The sequence below is a fragment of the Pholcus phalangioides genome, unplaced genomic scaffold (assembly GCF_987345545.1).
Source record: "Pholcus phalangioides strain wild (caught in Gottingen) unplaced genomic scaffold, Ppha-v1.0 ptg000003l_1, whole genome shotgun sequence".
In the NCBI taxonomy this organism is placed as follows: Eukaryota; Metazoa; Arthropoda; class Arachnida; order Araneae; family Pholcidae; genus Pholcus; species Pholcus phalangioides.
This window is the reverse complement of record NW_028301596.1, coordinates 18,978,418-18,999,958: the sequence shown is the minus strand read 5'-3', so window position 1 is coordinate 18,999,958 and position 21,541 is coordinate 18,978,418. Positions and strand designations below refer to the sequence as shown.

The following is a 21,541-nucleotide window of genomic DNA, read 5'->3' as shown; positions in this document are numbered from 1 at the left end:
TGATGAGGCCTTTATCGCCTATCGATACCTGTTACGATATATACGAAATTATCAGCTCCAACTGTGGGATACGATTTTCCCTTTTTTTTGACGTGTTTAGGTCGAGGCTGGTATTAAATCATCCAGAAAATTAATAAGTATAATAATAATAATAATAATAATTATTATTATTATCATCATTATATCGACTCCGTCTTAATGGCCTGATCCGGAATATAATTGATTTGGGAATTTCGTGATCTATTATTATTCTTATTTTTTTCCCTTTGGTTTTTAATCTGGCCATCAAATATTCATGATCATGTTGGATATCAGACACATTGACCGTCGTCTTATAATTATGATGATAATGATAATTTTCTTGATGTCGTTATCATTTGTCTCGTCGGATCAATCTATACAGTAAGTGTATATTTTATGTTTTTGAAATCAATTTTGAATAGGGATAGATCGATTAGAGACGATAAGAAGCTAAATGATCATTTCTTCTTTTTTTGTAACAATGGTTTATTCATAAAAAAGTATTTTTTTCGTAATAATTTCGTTGAAAATATCTAAAAAAATCAATTAATAATTTTTGTGGTAACAATGGTAAGTTCGTGTAACAATGCAACTATAATAAGAAATACGGGTGGCCATTTTATTTATCAGAATTATCGGAGATTATTAGATAGTAAGATACAAAACAAAATTATTCAAAAACTTATTTATAAAAATCAATTGTTATTTTTGTGGTAACAATGCTAAATTCGCAACAATGCAACTGTGATAAGAAATACGGGTAGCCATTTTATTTATCAGAAGTATCAGAGATTATTAGATTCTAAGATATAAAAAAAATTATTCAAAAATTGATTTACAAAAACCAATTATTATTTTTGTGGTAACAATGGTAAGTTCGTAACAATGCAACTGTGATAGGAAATATGGGTAGCCATTTTATTTATCAGAAGTATCAGACATGATTAGATAATAAGGTATAAAAAAATTATTCAAAAATTTATTTACAAAAATCAATTATTATTTTTGTGGTAACAATGCTAAATTTGCAACAATGCAACTGTGATAAGAAATACGGGAAGCCATTCTATTTATCAGAATTATCAGAGATTATTAGATACTAAGATATAAAAAAATTATTCAAAAATTTATTTACAAAAACCAATTATTATTTTTGTGGTAACAATGGTAAGTTCGTAACAATGCAACTGTGATAAGAAATACGGGAAGCCATTCTATTTATCAGAATTATCAGAGATTATTAGATACTAAGATATAAAAAAATTATTCAAAAATTTATTTACAAAAACCAATTATTATTTTTGTGGTAACAATGGTAAGTTCGTAACAATGCAACTATAATAAGAAATACGGGTGGCCATTTTATTTATCAGAATTATCGGAGATTATTAGATACTAAGATATAAAAAAATTACTCAAAAATTTATTTACTAAAACCAATTATTATTTTTGTGGTAACAATGGTAAGTTCGTAACAATGCAACTATAATAAGTAGGGCTCGGATTTCTGTGTTTGCATATATATTTTTTGCATTTTTCACTATTTTTACGTGATAGAGCATATTTTCAAAATTTTAAGCCATATTTTGCATATTTCATGATTTTCGATAAGAGTAAATTTTTTCCTCGAGAGTTCCAAACCCGCTTCGGACTGGTTTTTGCTGTTCCCGCCTCTGACGAGAGCTCTTAGGGCTAAGATTTTTTATGCACTAAAAATGGAACGTCGTTGCTGATTGGTAAAAAAATGCTGAAATTCAGGTTTTTCAACCAATCAGTAATGACATTGAATTGTTAGAGCATGAAAATACTAGCCTTTTGACGACATTGGTGTGTGGCTGTAAATACACTGCTGGCCACCGTAAATGCAACACCCTGAAGGAAGCATGCAAATAATATGAAATTTACAACATGCATTAGCGGAGGTGAGATATGCAAATGATTAGAATTTCAGCGCAGACGCACATCACGCGCGCCTGTGGCGCCACTTCAAAGCGCTATTTAAGGCTTGGAGATTTCGACGATTTGAAGTACGGCAATTGTGTTTTTCTTGTGGTTTTTTCAAAAAAACGATCAATTATGCCTCGTAGAAAACAGCGATCATCTTTTGATCAAGTATCCGAGTTCGACAGAGGAAGGATAGTGGCCTACCGAGATTGTGGATTATCTTTCAGGGAAATCGGTAGTCGTGTTGGACGAAACCAAACAACTGTAATGCGGATATGTGATCGTTGGATGCAGGAGGGTACGACGTGTTCGATCGCATCCACCTCAGTGCACCACTTCACGTGATGACAGGCGTATTGTGCGTATGGCAGTGACGGATCGCTCAGCCACATCACGAACCATAGCACAGCACATTCAGTCTGTACCGCATCATCCAGTGTCTGCGCGTACCATTCGACGCCGTTTACAGCAGAGTGGTCTGTCCGCAAGACGTCCATTGCTTCGTCTACCCTTGACGCAGAACCACAGACGTCTCCGCCGCCAATGGTGCGATGAAAGAAGGATGTGGACGGCACAATGGAATGAAATTGTCTTTACTGACGAGTCACGCTTCTGTCTGCAACACCACGATGGTCGGATTCGAGTCTGGAGACACCGTGGAGAGAGGATGCTGAACAGCTGCGTTATGCACCGCCACACTGGTCCTGCACCGGGTATTATGGTATGGGGCGGTATTGGATATCACTCTCGCACTCCTATAGTACGCATTGCCGGTACTTTAAAAAGCCAGCGTTACATCTCCGAGGTGTTGGAGCCAGTTGTCCTTACTTACCTTCAGGGCTTGCCCACAGCCATATTTCAACAGGATAATGCGCGACCACACGTGGCACGCATTGTCCAAAGGTTCTTCGTCAATCGCCAGATTGAATTGCTTCCCTGGCCAGCTCGCTCTCCGGATCTTTCGCCGATAGAAAACATGTGGTCCATGGTTGCTCAACGATTGACCCAGATTACATCCCCAGCTGCCACACCAGATCAACTTTGGCAACGCGTGGAAGCTGCTTGGTCTGCTGTACCCCAAGAACACATCCAAAGTCTCTTTGAATCAATGCCGAGGCGTGTGGCAGCGGTGATCTCCAACAATGGCGGCTACTCTGGCTACTGATTTTGGCAGGAACCACACTTCACAGAAGTCTATAAATTTAATCATTTGATGCTTGGCCAACATGTTATCTACAAAATAAATATTGTTGCGATATCTCTTGTCTTTCTTGGTGTTGCAATTTGGGTGGCCAGCAGTGTAGATTAATCATCTGATTTGGTGTCGGTGATGGTAAATTGAGTACAATTGGTAAATGGGGGAAATTTTGGGAGTTTTCATAAAATTAAAAGAATTATTTATTTATTCTATTTTAAATTTTTTGCTTTTCTAAAGCTAATTACACTACTTGGATACGTATTTTTACATGTAGATGGCAGCACATCAATTCTGAATTTGGAGAGAAAACTGCTTGAAAGGGAAATTTTAGAGGAAAATATTTTTTGGCTCGATAAGGTTAATTAGTAAAACGAAGAATTTCTGTTCACACAAATAAGTAATGGTTCAAAATAGTTTAGACTGCATCAGCACGTCTCATTATCATATTATTTTGCTTAAACTAATGTTATCTGAGATAGGAATGAAAAAATTTTTAGGACGTATTTTTCGTTTTATAGGGCATATTTACAGTTTTTTAAGAACATATATTTTATAGAGCATTTCTTAGAAATTTTTAGAGCATAAAAATCTTAGCCCTAGTGATAAGAAATATGGTTGGTTAGTTTATTTATAACAACTATCAGCGATGATAAGATACTAAAATATGAATTGTTATATCTCTTGGTTTATTCAATAATTATTTGCTAAACCATTGTCACAAAAAAGAACAACAACAACAACAACCAAAATCGCTTATTGTTTTCTCTGTAACTATGGTAAGCTGATGACAATCTAACTATGGTAACCAATGCAAATGTGGTGGGCTACTCCATTTATCAGAGTTATCAGAGACGATAAGATAAAAATCAGCAATTATTATTCTTTTTTTTAACAATGTTCATTGAACGAAAGAAGTTTTTTTAACGATGAGCAGTTGGCAATAATGCCTGACAACTATGCTAATAAAAAATCAATTGTCATTCTTTTTTGTAACAATGCTTTTTCCAACAGTTCATTCAAAAAACAAAATAATTTTTTTTAAATTTTTTGTAACAATGTAGCTAACTGGAGCATTCGTTGCACTAAAATAATGTCCGATAACATTTAAGGCAGAGAAAGGGATTAAGATTTGCTTGCCCTGTATCCAGTTTTGGAAGATTCGAAGAAGTAGAAAGGGGGGGGGGGAATGGGAGAATTTTTCCAGGGGTACTAACAACGATGTCAAAACCAGAGGTCGTGCACCACCTTCTCAACTTACAGATAAAATGATATGTTTTCTCACTTCCTATAACAAGAAGATAAGATGCAGCATGTAGCCTTACTATCTATGGGGGGGGGGGAGGAGTGATTGACATGCCCCGTTTATAAGCACCTATGAATAAGAGGGTGAAGAGATGTGATGGATACGATTATTTTACATAATAACTCATTTGGAAAATTTCTTACATATTTATCAAATTAAATCAATTACTCTAGGGTATTATGCATAATCACAGATGAAGGTGATAAATTTCAAGTATTTATCAAATTTACCAACGATGCATGGTTATTACGCCTAATCACTGGTAAAAGTGATAATGATTTCAGTATTTATGAAATTTACCTACGACGCTTGGGTATTATGCATAATATGCATATATAACCGATTTATCACTTTTACCGTAAGGTATACAGTGATTTCATAGAGAGAAAAAAAGGAAAACATGCTGTTTTTCGAGAATTTCCATTGTTGTTATATTGAATGTGTTCAGATTTTCATACATGAATAATTCGCTATAAGTGGATATTTCTTGCATCATTAGCTTTTTTTGACAATCATTTTCGAATCACTCGGAATAGCAAGGTTTATAAATCATATTCGTTATAACGGACTTTTACTATATATTTAGGATGAATAATGTTGATTGATTGGTTTGCCAACTTTACGGTCGCACAGCCAACAAACAACATGTCGGAAATTCAATTCAACTTATGGTTGACGAGATTGATTAAGTGTTTTGAGAACGCGTGCATCACAGTCTATCACCATAAAGCAATTCATTACAGTATCACCTCCTTCGAAATCGACGAAAATAATCAATTTTCTTTGAAATAAACTATGTGTATTCCTTGTTATACTCGTGATAGATTTATATGAGAACGTCTAAATATTTGGGAATTTCGCGAATGAGATATAACGTGGGAACTTGCGATATGTCCTTCAGTTGATCCACATCCCAGCTCCTGCAAGAGGTTAAACGGTCGTGCCTCCAGCCAATCAATCAGAAGCTCATCTTCCCCCCCACGGGACACGTTGCCACACGGATTTCGGGAACCCGCAAGGTTTTCCCCAAACTCCTCAGACTCTCATCTTAAACGTTTTGTCAGGGTAGAGTTTGGTAAAATAAGGTAGGATATATGTGTGTGTCTACACACACACACACCCCTTATACCTCTATATCTGTCCTCTCTGCTGACGGCTGAATTATCTCCAGGGGGAAACTATTTGGCGCCCATCAACTCAGCAGTAAGATTAATGAGCTTTTTGATGTGATAGGGCAATGTCAAGCAACTTCCATGTTGATAGAAATTCGAACGCGAAGAGGACGGATGGTGGGAACGTCGTCACCCAGTTTCCCAAAGATTAAAATTCCCCGGTATAACATCCTCTGATAAGCCTCCCAAAAACCCTATAATAGAAGAGTAGCCATGTCCGCGAACTTCGTCCGGATAATATACACGCTTTCTATGTGGTTTAGCTTACAGGAGCTTTACGCCACTGATGAGGGGGAAAAAATTAATTACGTATTAAATTTTTATGTGGAATGGTTGACCAGCTGCGTAATAAGGGGCTGATTAGATAAAGGAAAATTTATTCCAGGGTATCATGAGCCCCCTTAATCAAAATTGCACAAGGACAACACTCTTCTTGTTTTGCTCTGTATTGACACTGGCGGTAACTTCTTCGAGGAAGGCATAGGGAAATTCGTGCCAAGGTATTATGAGTTCCTTAATCAAGATGGCAGAAGAACAATATTGCTCTTCTTTTGTTCTGTGTTGAGATTGGTGGGAAATTCTTCGAGGATTACATTGGAGAATTCGTGCCAACTACTAGGAGTTCCTCAATAAAAATGTCAGAAGAACAACATTTCTCTTCTTTTGTTCTGTTTTGACATTCACGATAACCTCGAGGAGGGTATAAAAAATTCTTGCCAAGGTATTACGAGTTAATGAAAATAAATAGCAGAAGGGTACCATTCCTTTTCTTTCGTTCTGAAATTGGCGGCAACATCTTCGAGGAATAAACTCGTGCTAAAGTAATACAGTTAAGCTCCATTTATATTTGCAATATTGCGGTAGCATCGGTAGTTACGGTGCCTTTTTAACGAGTTTTAAAAAGGGGGGGGGATTATTTACACTCTATTTTCTATAAGGATCCCTGTAATCCTTTGCGATTTTTCCCTATTGCGGAGTAAAAGAACCCATTATTTTCCATTCCCATGTAAACGGACCTACAGAGAGAAAGTGAGACGGCTTTCCCCCCCCCCCCCAAACCAATACATCATATATTATGCGGAGGTGAACTCTGAAAGAAAAGTCATCTGTTCTACTTGAATATTATGAATTTCTTAATCAAAGTAGCAGAAGGACAACATTCTATTACTTTCATTCTGATATTGGCGGCAACTACACTCATGTCCATAAATTAAGGATAATGCCAGCTCCGGCAAATGAAGGTTCAGAAACAAAACAAACGTTACTTATTCATAAAGCCCATTTATTAAACAAAAGATGAAGAACAAAAACGATGGTGTGTGTATGATACCATTCATAAAAACTACGATTTTTGCTCCCTGGAGCAATTTTAAGAAATATCTCCTTTACAAAAACTTACTATTACATGGTTGGTATGATGGTTAATACATTGTATGTCTTCCATGCGATGAAATACAGTCCGTACAACGCCTAGGCATGCTGAGTATCAAATTATCGATCTGATCTTGGGGAAGATCACTCCACTCAGCAAGCAATGCTCTCCGAAGTTTCGGTACACATGCTCCGAGGTGGTTGACGGGCTGCAACTCGTCGGCCAAGCATGTCCCACACATGCTCTATCGGATTCAAGTCAGGTAAGAATGCTGCCCATTCCATACGGGTTATATCCTCAGATTCAAGGCATTCATTTACGATGTTTGCTCGGTGAGGACGGGTGTTGTCATCCTTAAACACAAATTCTGCGCCTATATCACCCCTAAACAAACGTACATGTTGTTCCAGAATGATGTCCCGATAAATTTGGGCTTTCATGGTTCCGGTTTGAACATGCAGATCTGTTCTGGAATCCAGTATAATTCCACCCCAAACGAGCAATGCTGCACCACCGTAACGGTGCCGTTCAATGATGTTGTCTTGGTGGTAACGGGTACCTGGCGTTCTACATATGAAAGTCCGACGTGAATCAGACTGCAAGCTAAACTTGGACTCGTCGGAAAACATCACACAAGCCCACTGTGACGATGTCCACATTGCATGTTCTCTACTCCAGGCTAATCGCTGCCGACAGTGAGTTGTCGTGAGCGGAACACATCTGACAGGCCTGCGAGCATATAGACCAATATCTCCCAAACGTCTGCACACGGTTTGCCTTGAAACTGTGGTACCCGTGGCTGCAGATAGCTGACGAGACAGGTCGGATGCTGTGCTCCGTCTGCTTCTTTTGGCAGTTACTGCCAAATACCGGTCTTCATTCGGCGTTGTAACTCGGGGGCGACCTGTACTGTAACGTCTACTGACATTTCCGTTATCTTGGAATCGTTGCCAAAGCCTAGAGATGACACTTTGGGCAATTCCAAGTTCCTCGGATACTTCCATCTGATTACGCCCACATTCCAGGCGGCCGATAATTCTACCACGTAAAAAATCATCCACATGCGTCCTCTGTGTCATAACTATTCGCTTATGGCACTGAGCGCCTTACAGAACCCTTGTGAACAATTTTACTTCTTTGCCACCATTCCTTATATACCCCCCTCTTACACTCTCGTCATTGTGACGTACTATCGGCATCATCTAGTGGCTTCCTGAAATTTGCATATCATTCTTGCAGATGCGTGTGATAATTCTACAGGTGAAACTTTTACTTTAGATTTCGATTTCCGTGTGATTCTGAATTATCCTTAATTTATGGACATGAGTGTACTTTGGGAAGGGTATAAAAAAACTAGTGTCAAAGTATGGTGAGTTTTTGATTAAAATAGCAGAAGGACAACACTGCTCTTCTTTTGTTCTGTATTGACGAGATGGTAACTTCTTTAAGGATGACATAGGAAAATTCGTACCAAAGTGTTATGAGTTCCTTAATCAAAATGGCAGAAGGACAAAATTTCTCTGGTTTTGTTCTAATATTGGTGACAAACTTCATCGAGGAGAGCGTAAAAATTCGTTCCAAGCTAAATAAAAAGACTTCATAATCAAAATGCAGAACAACATTTTCCTTTTGTTTCTTATACTGGCGGCAAATTTTTCCAGAAAGGCTTAGGAACAACCATGCCAAGGTATGCGGAGTTTGTTAGTATATTTATTGCTTCGATATCCATCCCAGATGTGAAGCGGGGGGAGGGGGCTTGTCCAGTCCTCGAAGGTCAAAGGAGCTCCATAATGAAAATAGCTGGAGGACAATGTTCCTCTTCCTTTGGTCAGTGTTGAGATTGAAGAGAAATTCTTCGGGGGGGGGGGAGGGGGGATAATTCATGCCAAAGTATGAGAAATTCCTTAACCAAAATGGCAGAAAGATGATATTTCTCATGTTTTAATATTGGTGACAACTTCTCCGAGGATAGCATGGAAGTTCATGCTAAGCAAAGAGAACGACCTTAATCAAAATGCAGAGAGGACAAAATACCTCCCCTTTTTGTTTTGATATTGGCAGCAACTTCTTTAAGGAAGTGTTGAGGAAAATTCTTGCCAAGGTACAGTGGCCGATGTTTATAAGAATCACGTTAGGTTTAGCCATTTTTATTCCTATGAGCGGTTGGTTCTTATAACCAGTGATTCTTATAAGCGGTGGGTGTAGTATATTTTTGCCAAGGGCATTGGAAAATTCACGATTAAATGTTACGAGTTCCTTAATCAAAATGGTGGAAGGAAAACATTCCTCGTCTTTTGTTTTGATATTGACAGCAACTTCTTCGAGGAAGGGTGAGGAAAATTCGTGCCAGTAGGCAATATGAGTTTCTTAAGCAAGATGGCAGAGCGACAAAATTCCTCTTCTTTTGTTCAGATATTGATTGGCGTCGATTTCTTCGAGGAAGGCATAGGAAAATTCTTGTCAACGTATAATGAGTTTCTTTATCAAAATGGCAGTTATGCAGAAATGTAGCAGAAAGTCGTACCTACATTGTGTGTACTTTATTTCTCCTTATTTCACCAGAGTTTTGGAAGCACTACAACACTGTGCTATCTCCATCTGACACTCAGAATTTCAGCAACTGTACTCGCACATAAGTTTCATACACATACATACTCGTACTCGCCTCGTTTTTCGCTTTCATTTCTACAGAAATAGTTTCAGCCGCGAGCTGAAGTTTATTTTGGAGATTTTTCTTGAGGGATTTCTGTGTTGAAAATTCCAGCCGGAACTTAACAAGCCTCGATCCGGTTGTGTTGAGATGGATTGAATGGAAACATACCATTCAGTAAAGCTTTCCTACTTGCCAAAACAGGTTCTCTCCTAGTGGGAAAATCATCTACTTTCTTAGGATATCATACATGTTGGAGAGAAAGTTCGTTGCCACGTGACGAAAGAAAACATCTCGAGAAAAGTTTTTCCCAAAAGAAACTTATTTTTTAAGAAAAGAATAATAATAAAAAAGGGAGTTATATATTTGCTAACGATGCCACCTACTTTCTCTTTCGTCTTCTACGTTAACTTTTAGATGACGTGGAATCGGTCTTCGAAAGTACGAGTATAATAGGGGGTTCAGTAGAGTATTTGAAGGGTCATTGAAAGAACCTGCGTGGTAAAAAGAAACGATTTCATCATAAGAAACATCTCTTACATTTCTAGTTGTCCTCAAAGTTTGTCCAAACTCTTCCTTACATGTATGGCCGACGTATCCTACTCACGAAATGAAATATAGTAAAATATAAAATAAATGGAATAACAATTGATCATGAAATTCACATTTTCATCGTTAACTCCCGTATAACTCTTATATTATTATCGGAGGAGTTTTACCATTCTAACCAGCATTAGTTGTGAAAATGCTCCAAGGTTTTTTCACATCAGGGCTTCCCCTCCAAGTTCTAGCGCAGAGGGCGGTGCACAACCTTTTCAGTCAATGGGCCAGGAAGTATAAAAATTTATAAAAATTGAAGGAAGTCGTGTGTTTTTGAATGTAGTTTGCGAAAATGTTATTCACGAAATGGGATTTCTTTTAGTGCAGAAAAATATTTTAGTACATATTTTTGTCGCTAGAAGGTGAGGGAAATCATCCGGCAGGAGTGATTGGACCTGAACCTTTCTCAAATTTCTTCTTTGCCCGAAACGTTCGTAAACGTTTGACACCGGTGATTCGTGGCCGAGGTAAAACAACTTCACCAATAGTGCTTTATCCACCAATGTCAACGTCACAATGAAAACAAAATTAAATGAATGCCGCTTATATATATGAACCCGTGTGAGCGGCAGTAACAAGAAAATTGAGAAATCAGCTGTTAATCGTATACTTTGAATACTACAAAACTCTGATTTGCGTGTTTCCAATAATTTGCTTTTGTGCAGCTCCCTCTATCGACGAAATCGAAACAAATTTTTGAAAGAACCGATTTAACTAAATTGAACTAATTTTTTTTTCCTGTTTCAAAGAAAATTACCTTTTGTGAGAAGAACTTTTACGCAAACCTCTTTCAAATACACGAATTTCTTCAATTTTTTAATGCATTTTCGAACTATTTACGAATTTATGATGCACCCTGTATAACGGGTGGGAGGTCCTCAATCTCTTAAAGAATGTGGGCCAGTTCATTGGTTTGAAAACGTGTCGCGAGCCACATAAGTGATCTGTAAATGTGCCTCGGATCACTCAACTGATCGGAAACTACGTCGCTGGTAACTTTAGTGATCAGAAAACGTTACGCGGCCCACGGGTCACTTAAGCGACCCAGAAAAGTGTCCCAGGTCACTCAATTGACTTGTAAATATGCCGTGGGTCTCTTGAATGATCAAAATGTAAATAAGCCGCTGGTCATTTAAGCGGTCTGGGAATGTGCCGCGAATCACTTGAGTGATCTGGAAATGTACGTGAGACACTTGAATGATCGTGTACGTATGTACATGGGTGACTTAAGTGAGCTGAACATGTGCGTGGGTCACTTAAGTGAGTTGAGAATGTGCCGCGAACCACTTATGTGATCTGGAATAGTGCCCCAGGTAACTCAATCGATTTGCAAATGTGCCGTGGGTCAGTCACATGATTTGTAAATAAGCCGCAGGTCCCTTAAGCGGTCTGGGAATGTGTCGCGGGGTCACTTGAGTGGTCTGAGTGGGTTCGTTGTGTAATTACTATACTTATTGAAATTTGATAACACGTAATTATTTTTTTGCCTCAAAAGTTACTGGAAATGCCTGAACATGTGAAAAAGATACATATATTTGTGATCGTACTTACGCAGGAATTACGCAGCTGCGGATGGTAAAGACGTTATACCCGGACGAGCGGTAGAGATTCCGGCCAAAGACTACAGGCTCTCCTTCAAAGTGAAAACTCCTCAACTTGGCGATTGCGCGCTGAAGATGGAGAATGGTGTAATAAAGAACTGGTAAATTATCATTCTGTCACTTTCACATATTTACATATCGGTACGCAAATGCCATTTGCAAAAATTCACGTTAAGCAAGAAGATCCCTAACTGAAAAAAAGAGCAGGATAGGGGAAAAAAGCAGTGGTGGTAATACTGACGTTACACTTTTGCTCAAAAATGGCGCATATGCCAGGCTAGTGTTTATCAACGTGCTGTAATTCGGATCGAAAACTGAACCCATAGGAACAAACGCCAAAACAGATTTTTTTTTGCTTTTTTGGCATAAAATGGTGTGTTTTGATAAAATTTTTTCATCTCCCAGGCCGTAAGGCCATGATACGAGACATTTACGTCCTGACATTCCGCCCATACCTGTTGCTGGTGGTTAAGAAACGCGTATGTCTCTGCAATGGGAGTGATGACTGACCGAAGTAGATGATTGGAAGGGCAAAACTAGGGATTCGTTTCCGTTCTACGTGCATGAGAAATGTTTTTGTTGCAAATAATAGCTAAGATTCCATCATGTGTAACACATTTCTTTTACCATTTCTCAAGTAAAGAAAAGTTCACTGGTGAGATGGTTTTCATTCCCAAAGCTTCGACGGACGTGGATTTTTCTCGAGTGCAAACTGTCGATGACGTCATAACTCAAGGGATGGGAGGCATCGGAGTCAGCATCGGTCTTCTAGGGCTTATCAGTGCCGGAGTCAAGGTACGTATATACAGGGTGTCCCATAAATTCGTAAACAGTTTAAAAATTCATAAAAATTGAAGGAATTGGTATGTTTGAATGCGGTTTGAGAAAAAAATTACTTTTGTTAAGAGAGAGCGTTGCACGAAAGGAAGCCACTGGAAATATGCAATTCCTATAAATGGAAGGAATTGCACCAATTGCACCACCCCGTATTATGAGTCCTACAAAATACAGGGTGGTACGATTAACAACTCATTTCGGAAATTTCCTGTCACTTTACATAAGGTTTAGGTTTTCATTACGATGTTGATTGGTTGATAAAGTTGCACTAATGGTGAAATTGTGTTACCTCATCCACGAATGCCGGCTAAAGCTTTACGAACGTTACAGACACCGACAGACATTACCGCCCAAACAGACAAACTTGGAATACGGTTTGCGCTCTTTCCCAAAGGGATGAACGGCTCGATTATGGAGGGAAGGAAAAACCCACCTATTTTACCCCAGGGGGCACCTTTAACATTTCGCGAACAGAAATTTAGTGTCCCTGAAATTTTTTGCATAAATCCCCCATTTTTGCATAAAAAAAGAGAAAAAACAATATATATATAAAACACATATTCCCCCCATCTGGAAACGCTGAAAATCATAAAACGCTTCCTCTTTCACGTAAATACGTATTTTCCACATAAATTCATACATACAGTATTCTATAACTTCCAGACACAGAAGAGATTTAAGAAAGTTTCAGGTCCAATCACTTCTGCTGAACTTTCGCGCAGTGCTGCTCTCAATCTATTTCGCGCAGTGCTGCTCTCAATCTATTTCGCGCAGTGCTGCTCTCAATCTATTTCGCGCAGTGCTGCTCTCAATCTATTTCGCGCAGTGCTGCTCTCAATCTATTTCGAGCAGTGCTCTATCTCTATCTCGAATTATTCTTTTTTTCTGTGCTAAAAAAAATCCCTTTTCATGAAAATAACTTTTTCGCATTCAAATTTTCACATTCCATTTAGTTTTTAATTAATTTATTAACACCCTGTTTAAATATGAGTTGACTCTTTCGGTAAGATGAAATATTTAAAAAATAGTTTCCCTTCCCTCAATGAAAAAATATTGTGACACGGTCTATATAAATGTTTTTCTCTTCAGGCAAACGTCGCAGTGAAGACTCACACCAATAATAAACGGATCACATTCATGAGCAGCTATGACGTGAAGACAGGGTTGCTGACCTTGAGGAATCCCCGAGCAGTCACAGAAGTCGGGCCTGAAGGAGCGCTGTATCTCTCAGAAATCGAACTCGGTGGCACGGAAATCTTGCAGGTCAGCTTGGAATTCGAGAGCGCCGAGAAGCAGGTCGAGGTGATGCTAACCGTGTCTGTAAAGATCTTGTTCTGGACTATATCCAAGAAATTGCATTATATCAAGAAACAGTTCAATTCAGCTTCAAGAACGAGGGTAAGTTGCGTTTTTTTACTCAAGCTCACGGGTGCACAAATTCGAAACTCTTATCCAGCGAGTGAAGAAATTGAAAATAAGTTTATTTAAAAATTACGTTTCATCAGCGGTTTTACATTCTTCATCAATCCTAAGACTAGTTCGCCCCCATTTTGAGCAGCCGCCACTCATCTCTGTCTTGGTACATTCTGCGTCATTTAGTAGCATTGAGATCCAGGTGATCCATTTACCCTGCCTTCCATCGCTTCTCGTAGCAATTCGCAGTGACAGAGAACATGTCCCAATCCTTTTCAGGATTTGGTGACTCTTTCCAACCTGTGTTCGTACTTGTGAATTTGACCTTTTCAGTGTCCAGCTTATACGCTCCATGCGACTCCAGCACCACATCTCCAGCGCTCCCATTCGTTTCTCGTCTCTCTTGTTCATGGTCCATGTCTCTGATCCGTATAGTGTGGACCAGACATATACCTTAATCAGGCGTTTTCGTAGTTTAATTGGTAAATTGAATTTTGTGGATGCTAATGCCGAAACTGATACTTGGAAAGAAAAGTTATTTGTCTCCTCCGGGAATCGAATCCGGGTCCCCTTGCATATCGAGCAAGTGCGCTAACCATAGACATACTTTGCAGTAACACCCTACTAGTAGCGTGAAGCGCTGAGTGGAGTCAGCAGCCTCTCTTAACTACAGCATTTTTCAGCCCAGTTAGCGTTTTGGTTATTTCTCTCGTTCACAACCCTTGTTTAACGAGGGCGAATTTAGTCAACGTTGCAATAGCTATCTTCTGCAATCCTTTTTTTTCCAATTATTTAAGCAATATTACTTTTTCTAGTTTTTAACTTTTGTTTTTTGTTATAAAACGATGAACTTATTTGACACAAATGATGATGAGTGTAGTAGCGTGCTCCATCTCATTCTGAGCTTATTCGATTTTTTTTCAAAGAAAATTTTTAACATGAATTTCTTAAAATAACGTATAGATGGCGTTCACATGTACATTCTGTTCTGTAATCATTTCTCTATTCTCCATCAGGGTTGCTTGTACAATGTCGAGTAGTGGTGAAATGTCTGCCGCAGTCATAATTTTGTCGGTGATTGTGGGTTCGAACCCAGATTCTCTTTATCACACCTTTTTTTTCGATTGTTTTATACAATGAAACGTTTACGCTACTGGACAAACAATATTTCATTTGAGACAGGTTTCCATTCTATAAAGGTGCAAACACACACACATTAAAGCAAAAGGACGTTTTTTTGATTCTGTCGAACACAGGTTTCCGTCTCATACAGAGTCCGACTTAGACAGGTTTCACTGCACAGTGATACCCCGGTTAAAACGAACGCCTCGGCTTACGAAGTTTTCGGTTAATGAACGTGATTCCGGAGCGATTTAGCTTCGTTAGACGAGGTATTACTGTATTTGCAACGTATGAGTTTGAGTGCCATCTATCTTTCACAAAAAAAAACCCCCGAAATGAAATGGATATTTTTTTTATGCAGCCGTTTTGAGAGCATCTTTTCTCCGACTTTTCCCGCAGCCTAGGGAAAAAAACGTGCTCCATTTTTTAATATTTTTTCCGAAGGGATAATTTTGATTTTAAGTGACTGACTGACACTTGAAGAGGCAATTTTGAGCCGTTTTACGCCCTAAAAATGAGCTTAACGTTTATAACAACCCCCCGGAAGGAATAATTGAGTTTCTATACGGCTTCCAAAAAAGTATTCAGTTTACATACTATAACTTACAACTATTACTTCACGGTAAATGCACTTCGTACACATTCCTCTGGGGAATTTCTAATGAATCAGTACATGTCGGAATTGTGTTGCGTGAGTGTTTATGCATGACCCCAACGTATTTATGCCCTAGAAGAAGAAATTCAGCTTCATGCGGCCGAGGAAGGAATGATATATCTTCTACGCTGGTTCCAAAAAATAATCCAGCTTATATGGAACCTCGAAGAAGTTATTCAGGATTTTTCAAGAGCCAAAGTATAAGTAACCCAGATCTTCTATCCGAAGAAGTAGCAATTTATCTGCTATACTGGTTTCTAAGAAGTAATCCAGCCTTTGTGCTGCCGTAACTGCTTTATACAGCCCTAGAAGAAGTAATACAGGTTTATACGGCAGAGGAAGAGGAGCAATTCATCTGCTGTACGGGTTCCGAAGAAGTAATCCAGCAATTTACGACAGAGGAAGTAGCAATCCATATGCAATGTAGTGTATATGCTGTCCAGAATAAGTAAGTCACCGAAACTTTGTACTGCCCTAGAAAAATATTTCAGCTTTATAGGGCCCTGGAAGAAGTAATATAGATCTATACGACCGAGGAAGAGGAGTAATTCATTTGCTCCACGGGTTCCGAACAAGTAATTCCGATTTTGTACCACCACAGAAATTATTCAGATTCATACGAGACACTTTTTTAAAAAAAGGAACAATTCATATTTCTTTCTTTTAAACCAAACACAACCCCGACCTATCACAATGGGCAATTTACTGTCGAATGAGTTGTGCCGGAAGTGCGCACGCGCATCTGACAGTCTGAGTGCGTATACAGTAAATTTCTAGTGTTGTGCCCATCTATTTATTAAACTATAAGTGAAGTGTAAAAATTAGCGACATCGGTGGGATTTGAACCTACGACTCTGAAGAGACTGGTGGAGGCGTGGATTCGAACCATAGATATAATATATGTGTATAACCACATATTTTCCATCTATATTATGTCCATGTTTCGAATCCAACGAAATTCATCTGCCATACAGGTCCATATAGTCTGGTGGTGCCATACAGGTCCCGAAGAAGTAATTCCTCTTTATACGGCCATGAAAGAAGTTTTTTATATTGCCCTCGGAGATGCTATTCAGTTATTGTATGGCTCCTTAAACGCGGGAGAAGTTAGTGCACTCCTACTTTAGTTCATTCTCGTGGGTACCGAAGCATTTCTCTTCTGTGTTATTTCCAGTTTTTGTTTCGTTCAATGTGTTCGTATTTCCACAGATTCTGTTCGTGTCTTCGTGGAGAGGAACAATCGAGAAGACCTTCACGGACCTCGACGCCGCCATAAAAGAGGTCGAGAAGATCGAAGAAATGTATGTCAACGGTCCGGTCGAACTGAAGAAGATGAAACATTCGGATGAAAATTTGCACAACATCTACATTTTCTCAGCCTGGAAAAAATCCCCTTACGGTATGAAGAGCACGTTTCAAAATTAAACGGAGAATCTAATTGGATGACATTATGACTCATATAAATTGTATGTGTGAAATATGTATTTTAATCTAAAGGGAGACATATTTTTTTTTACTGTGAAGGTGAAAATATGAATCGAATCATCGTGGATAACGAGATCGAAACGCTGACGCAACAGATGACCGAAGTAACGGCCGTCATCGATCAAATCGACGATTACCAGAAGAGAGTGGTGAGTTGCCTTTTTAGTGACTTTGTAAAAAAATCAAACATACATTTTTTTTTTTTGATGAATTAAATTTTGACTTTCAGTACCGATCATTTTCCGAAACTGGTGATTTTTCAGCAATTTTAGCGATAGGTGGCGACTTTCCTTATCTTCGACAATGTTTTTGGCTGCAATTGGCAACTTTACTTACCTCTGACAATCTTTTCAGCTATAACTGGCAACTTTTATGGCCTAGCTTTAGACAACTTTTTTTTTATGTAACTGGTAACTTTACTCGCCCTTGAAAACTTTTCGGTTGTAACTGGCAACTTTACTCACATTTGACAATTTATTCAGCTGTAAACTGCCATTTAACTCACTTTTGAAAAGTTTTCGGATGTAACTGGTAACTTGACTTGCTTTGCTTTTAAAAATTTTTTTGGCTGTAAATGGCAACTTTACTCGCCTCTGACAATTTTTTTCAGTTGTAATTGACAATTTTACTTAACTTGGCAACTTTAACTGGAAACTTTTTTTATGAAATGTCCCGTTTCTTCCTCCCATTTTCAAGACAGTTACATTTTGAAATCAAGAACTGAGATTATTTTCATGACTTATACTTTATATTATGATAATTATGATTCTATCATAAACTAATTATAGTCAAATAAATATATTCATCTCACTTATTTATCAAACATATAGGTTTTTTTTTGGTGAATTACATTTTAACTAGCAGTATACATCATTTTTCCGCGATTGGCGTATATTTTCAGCAATTTTAGCCATGTTTGACAACATCACTTGCCCTTGGCGATTTTTTTGGTTGTAACTGGCAACTTGCCTTTGACAAATGTTTCAACTGCGAATGGCAACTTTACTTGTCTCTGACAATTTTTTCAGCTGTAATTGGCAACTTTACTTGACGTGACAAGTTGGCAATGTGACAGGACAATTCGGTAATTTTAGCCGTCCCAACAGTTTTATGAAATGTCCCGTTTTTTTTTTCTTATTTCCAACAAGGCTCAGTTGCGTATTTGAAATCATGAATTAAGATTATTTTCATGACTTATAAATTATATTATGATAATTATGACACGGCTATAATTAATTATAGTCAAATAAATGAAATCTATATTTTGCAATTTATTGCCATTAAGCGGTTGGAAATGAAGGCGTTGCCTATCACTGGTCACCTCAAGTTCATTAGGGGAAAATACCTTATCTATGTCCTCCCTCGGGTTCGAACCCGGGACCGTGACAGCAACTTTAACGGTGGTAGACGAGCATCTTCCCACCACGCCACTCGGGCATGATCATTCATGCTGTCACCCATTAATTCTTCCATTCATCACTTGGGCCACCCCGTCCTGTGCGAAACATCCGGGGGGGGGAAATGTTGGAGGCCAAATGTCGGTGGATGAATCGTCCGCGGACTAAATGTGCTTGGGGCCAGGGCCGCAACTAGGGGGGAGCAGGCGGATCTCGTGCCCCGGGTGCTAGACCCGAGGGGCACCAATTTCATTCTGAAACCACTCCTTCACCAAGGGGGCGTCAAAATATGTTCTTGCACCGGGTGACCAAGTATCTACTTGCGGTGGAACGTCGGGGCCAAACATCAGTCGATGGAACGTTCGGGGACGATATGTGCTAGAGGCGGAACGTCATGGGGACGAATTTTCAGGATCCCCTCATTTTAGCAACAGGAACACCCTGTGTATTCGCGACACTCTTGCGACATCGACGCTCGTTCAAATATTTGGGTAAATTCTAAATTCTTTTAATCACTTTGCACATCGGCCCATCACAAAAATTTACGAAGCTCCACGGTTATACTGCTATGGGTAGATGGAATCCCCCCCCCCCCCACCACATATGCACACACACCACTATGGAAAAGATAAAGAAAGCCTTCACATATCTGCTATAGTATGTCTTATGTTAAAAAAAAAAACTTGCATTTCACGATAGAAATACGACACCTAACATGTGTGTGTTGTGCGTTTTTTTCTTTCTATTCTCTATGTACAGCCCTGGGTCGAATCCCGTGGGAAATCGATGGAAAATTTGAAAGCCTCACTGACGTCCGTCAAAGGGGAGCTCTCGAGAGGCTTACAGTCTTATTATAAGCTGACAGCGGACCAAAGAAAACAACTCTTCGACCTGTATGGAAAAAGCAAAGCACCGGGATATTATCAAAGGAAACTCAAAAGCATTATGGGTTATTGAAAAATGAAAAATTATTTTTCCTAACATTTTTTTTAAAAACTGTCTATGAGTGTAATTCCTTCTGCTTGTGTGCGTGTGTGTGTATTTGTTATGCCAAATGTGATAAATCAGTTATCATGCATAATTTCCAGTCGTCTCGATGAGGTTTGATAAATTTATCACTTTTACCGGTGCCTATGCATAAAACCCAAGCGGCTGGAAAATTTGATAAATACTAAATTAAACTTTAACAGGCGATTATGCATAATATTAAGGCGTCGTCGTTAAATTTGATAAATGCTAAAGAAAAACACTACTTTCACTACTTTCAGGGGCTGTATTATGCATAATCGCTGGTAAAAGTGATAGTTTTCTTTAACGTTTATGATGTCCAATTTGCCCATTTATCATGCATGCCACGTTGCAAATTTGACGAATGCTAAAAAAAATATCAGATTTTTAGATTTTGCCAGCGATTATGCATAATATCCAACCGTCGTTGGTAAATTTGATAAAGGCTAAACAGATTATCATTTTTACCTGGGATTGTACATAATGCGCAAGCGTCGTTGTTGAATTTGATATAAAAATGATAAAGAAAATCACCCCTTTCGCCGGCTGTATTATGCAATATCACTACTCTACCGCACGCCAACACTGGTTTTTCATCGCCATACGGCAGTTTCCAACCAGCGAAGTTGAGTGGGAAATGAAGGTGCCACCATCTATCGGTGGTCGCCCCAGGCTCGGTATGTAAAGAACTTGTTTCTGATGTTCTTGCCCGGATTCGAATCCGTGGACCTTGACGGTAATCTTCATAGTGGAAGACGAGCATCTTACCACTGCGCCAATCGGACACTCTATGCATAATCATTGGTCTATCCGTACATGCAGGAATGTGCGTGTACGTGTAGTGAAACCTGACGTGAAGTTTTTTTTGTTTCTCTGTAATGCTTGTTATGTGTAGTGCTGCCATCTGCCACCAGTTTTTCTAACTATGAGTGAAGTGTTATGATTGAATGATTTATCGTTGTAGGACTGTTGCTCTCTGTGGCGAGACTTTTTAACGGGGAGATCGGCTCGCATTTGCGCCTTGAAGTTGGGAACCACAGAAAACCAACTTCAGCCGACCACCTGTCAAACACCACTGGACCACCACAGCGGCTACAAATACATACAGTCGAATCCAGTTTGAACGAATACCGTTATAGCGAAAATCTCGTTTTAACGAACACTTTTTAATCCATTAGATAAGTTCACGTAGAAGCAATGCAAAAATCTGGAATTCCTTTATAACGAAATTTCGTTATAGCGAAGTGATTTCTCCGGTCTCTTGGACTTCGTTATAACGGGATTCGACTGTATATATATAAAATTATAAATACATTGAGTACATAGGGTTCTTTGCCCACCCCTGGAAAAATCCCGCCCCCCCAGAAAAAGTTGAAATGACGGCCCTGTGTGAGTTTAGTACGATTTGCCATGCTTACCAGTGACGCTTGATTGTTATTCGTGATCACCGATGAGAGTGATAATGTTTTTTTTATCATTTATAAAATTTACCATCGAAGCTTAGGCATTATGCATAATCGAAGGTGAAAATAATAAATTTAGTGAAATTCATCAAACTTACCAAAATGGTCGGTGATTATGCATAACAACCAGATTTCTAACACATTTACCGCATAACATATTCATTTCATAGGAATGCATTATGTGCGAATCTCTGTTCCTTGAAAGAGGGAGAGAGAATATGCCCTCGAGGGTTGAAAAGATGACAACGTGATGTCGATTTCTCATCAGTTTCAAGAAAGTGCGAAGTTTCCAACTCGTCA

The 21,541-nt window shown here is 38.8% G+C and overlaps 1 protein-coding gene across 1 annotated transcript; it reads left to right on the top strand.

The window, feature by feature from the left end:
- Positions 1–72: 72 nt before the first annotated feature.
- Positions 73–19,849, top strand: LOC149088209 (uncharacterized). The gene is made up of 7 exons (XM_089245557.1): positions 73–402; positions 11,816–11,962; positions 12,500–12,656; positions 13,788–14,096; positions 17,098–17,287; positions 17,413–17,522; positions 19,530–19,849. Exons 1-7 carry the CDS (start codon positions 296–298, stop codon positions 19,725–19,727), a joined length of 1,218 nt encoding a protein of 405 aa, XP_089101683.1. The 5' UTR covers positions 73–295; the 3' UTR covers positions 19,728–19,849.
- Positions 19,850–21,541: the final 1,692 nt, after the last annotated feature.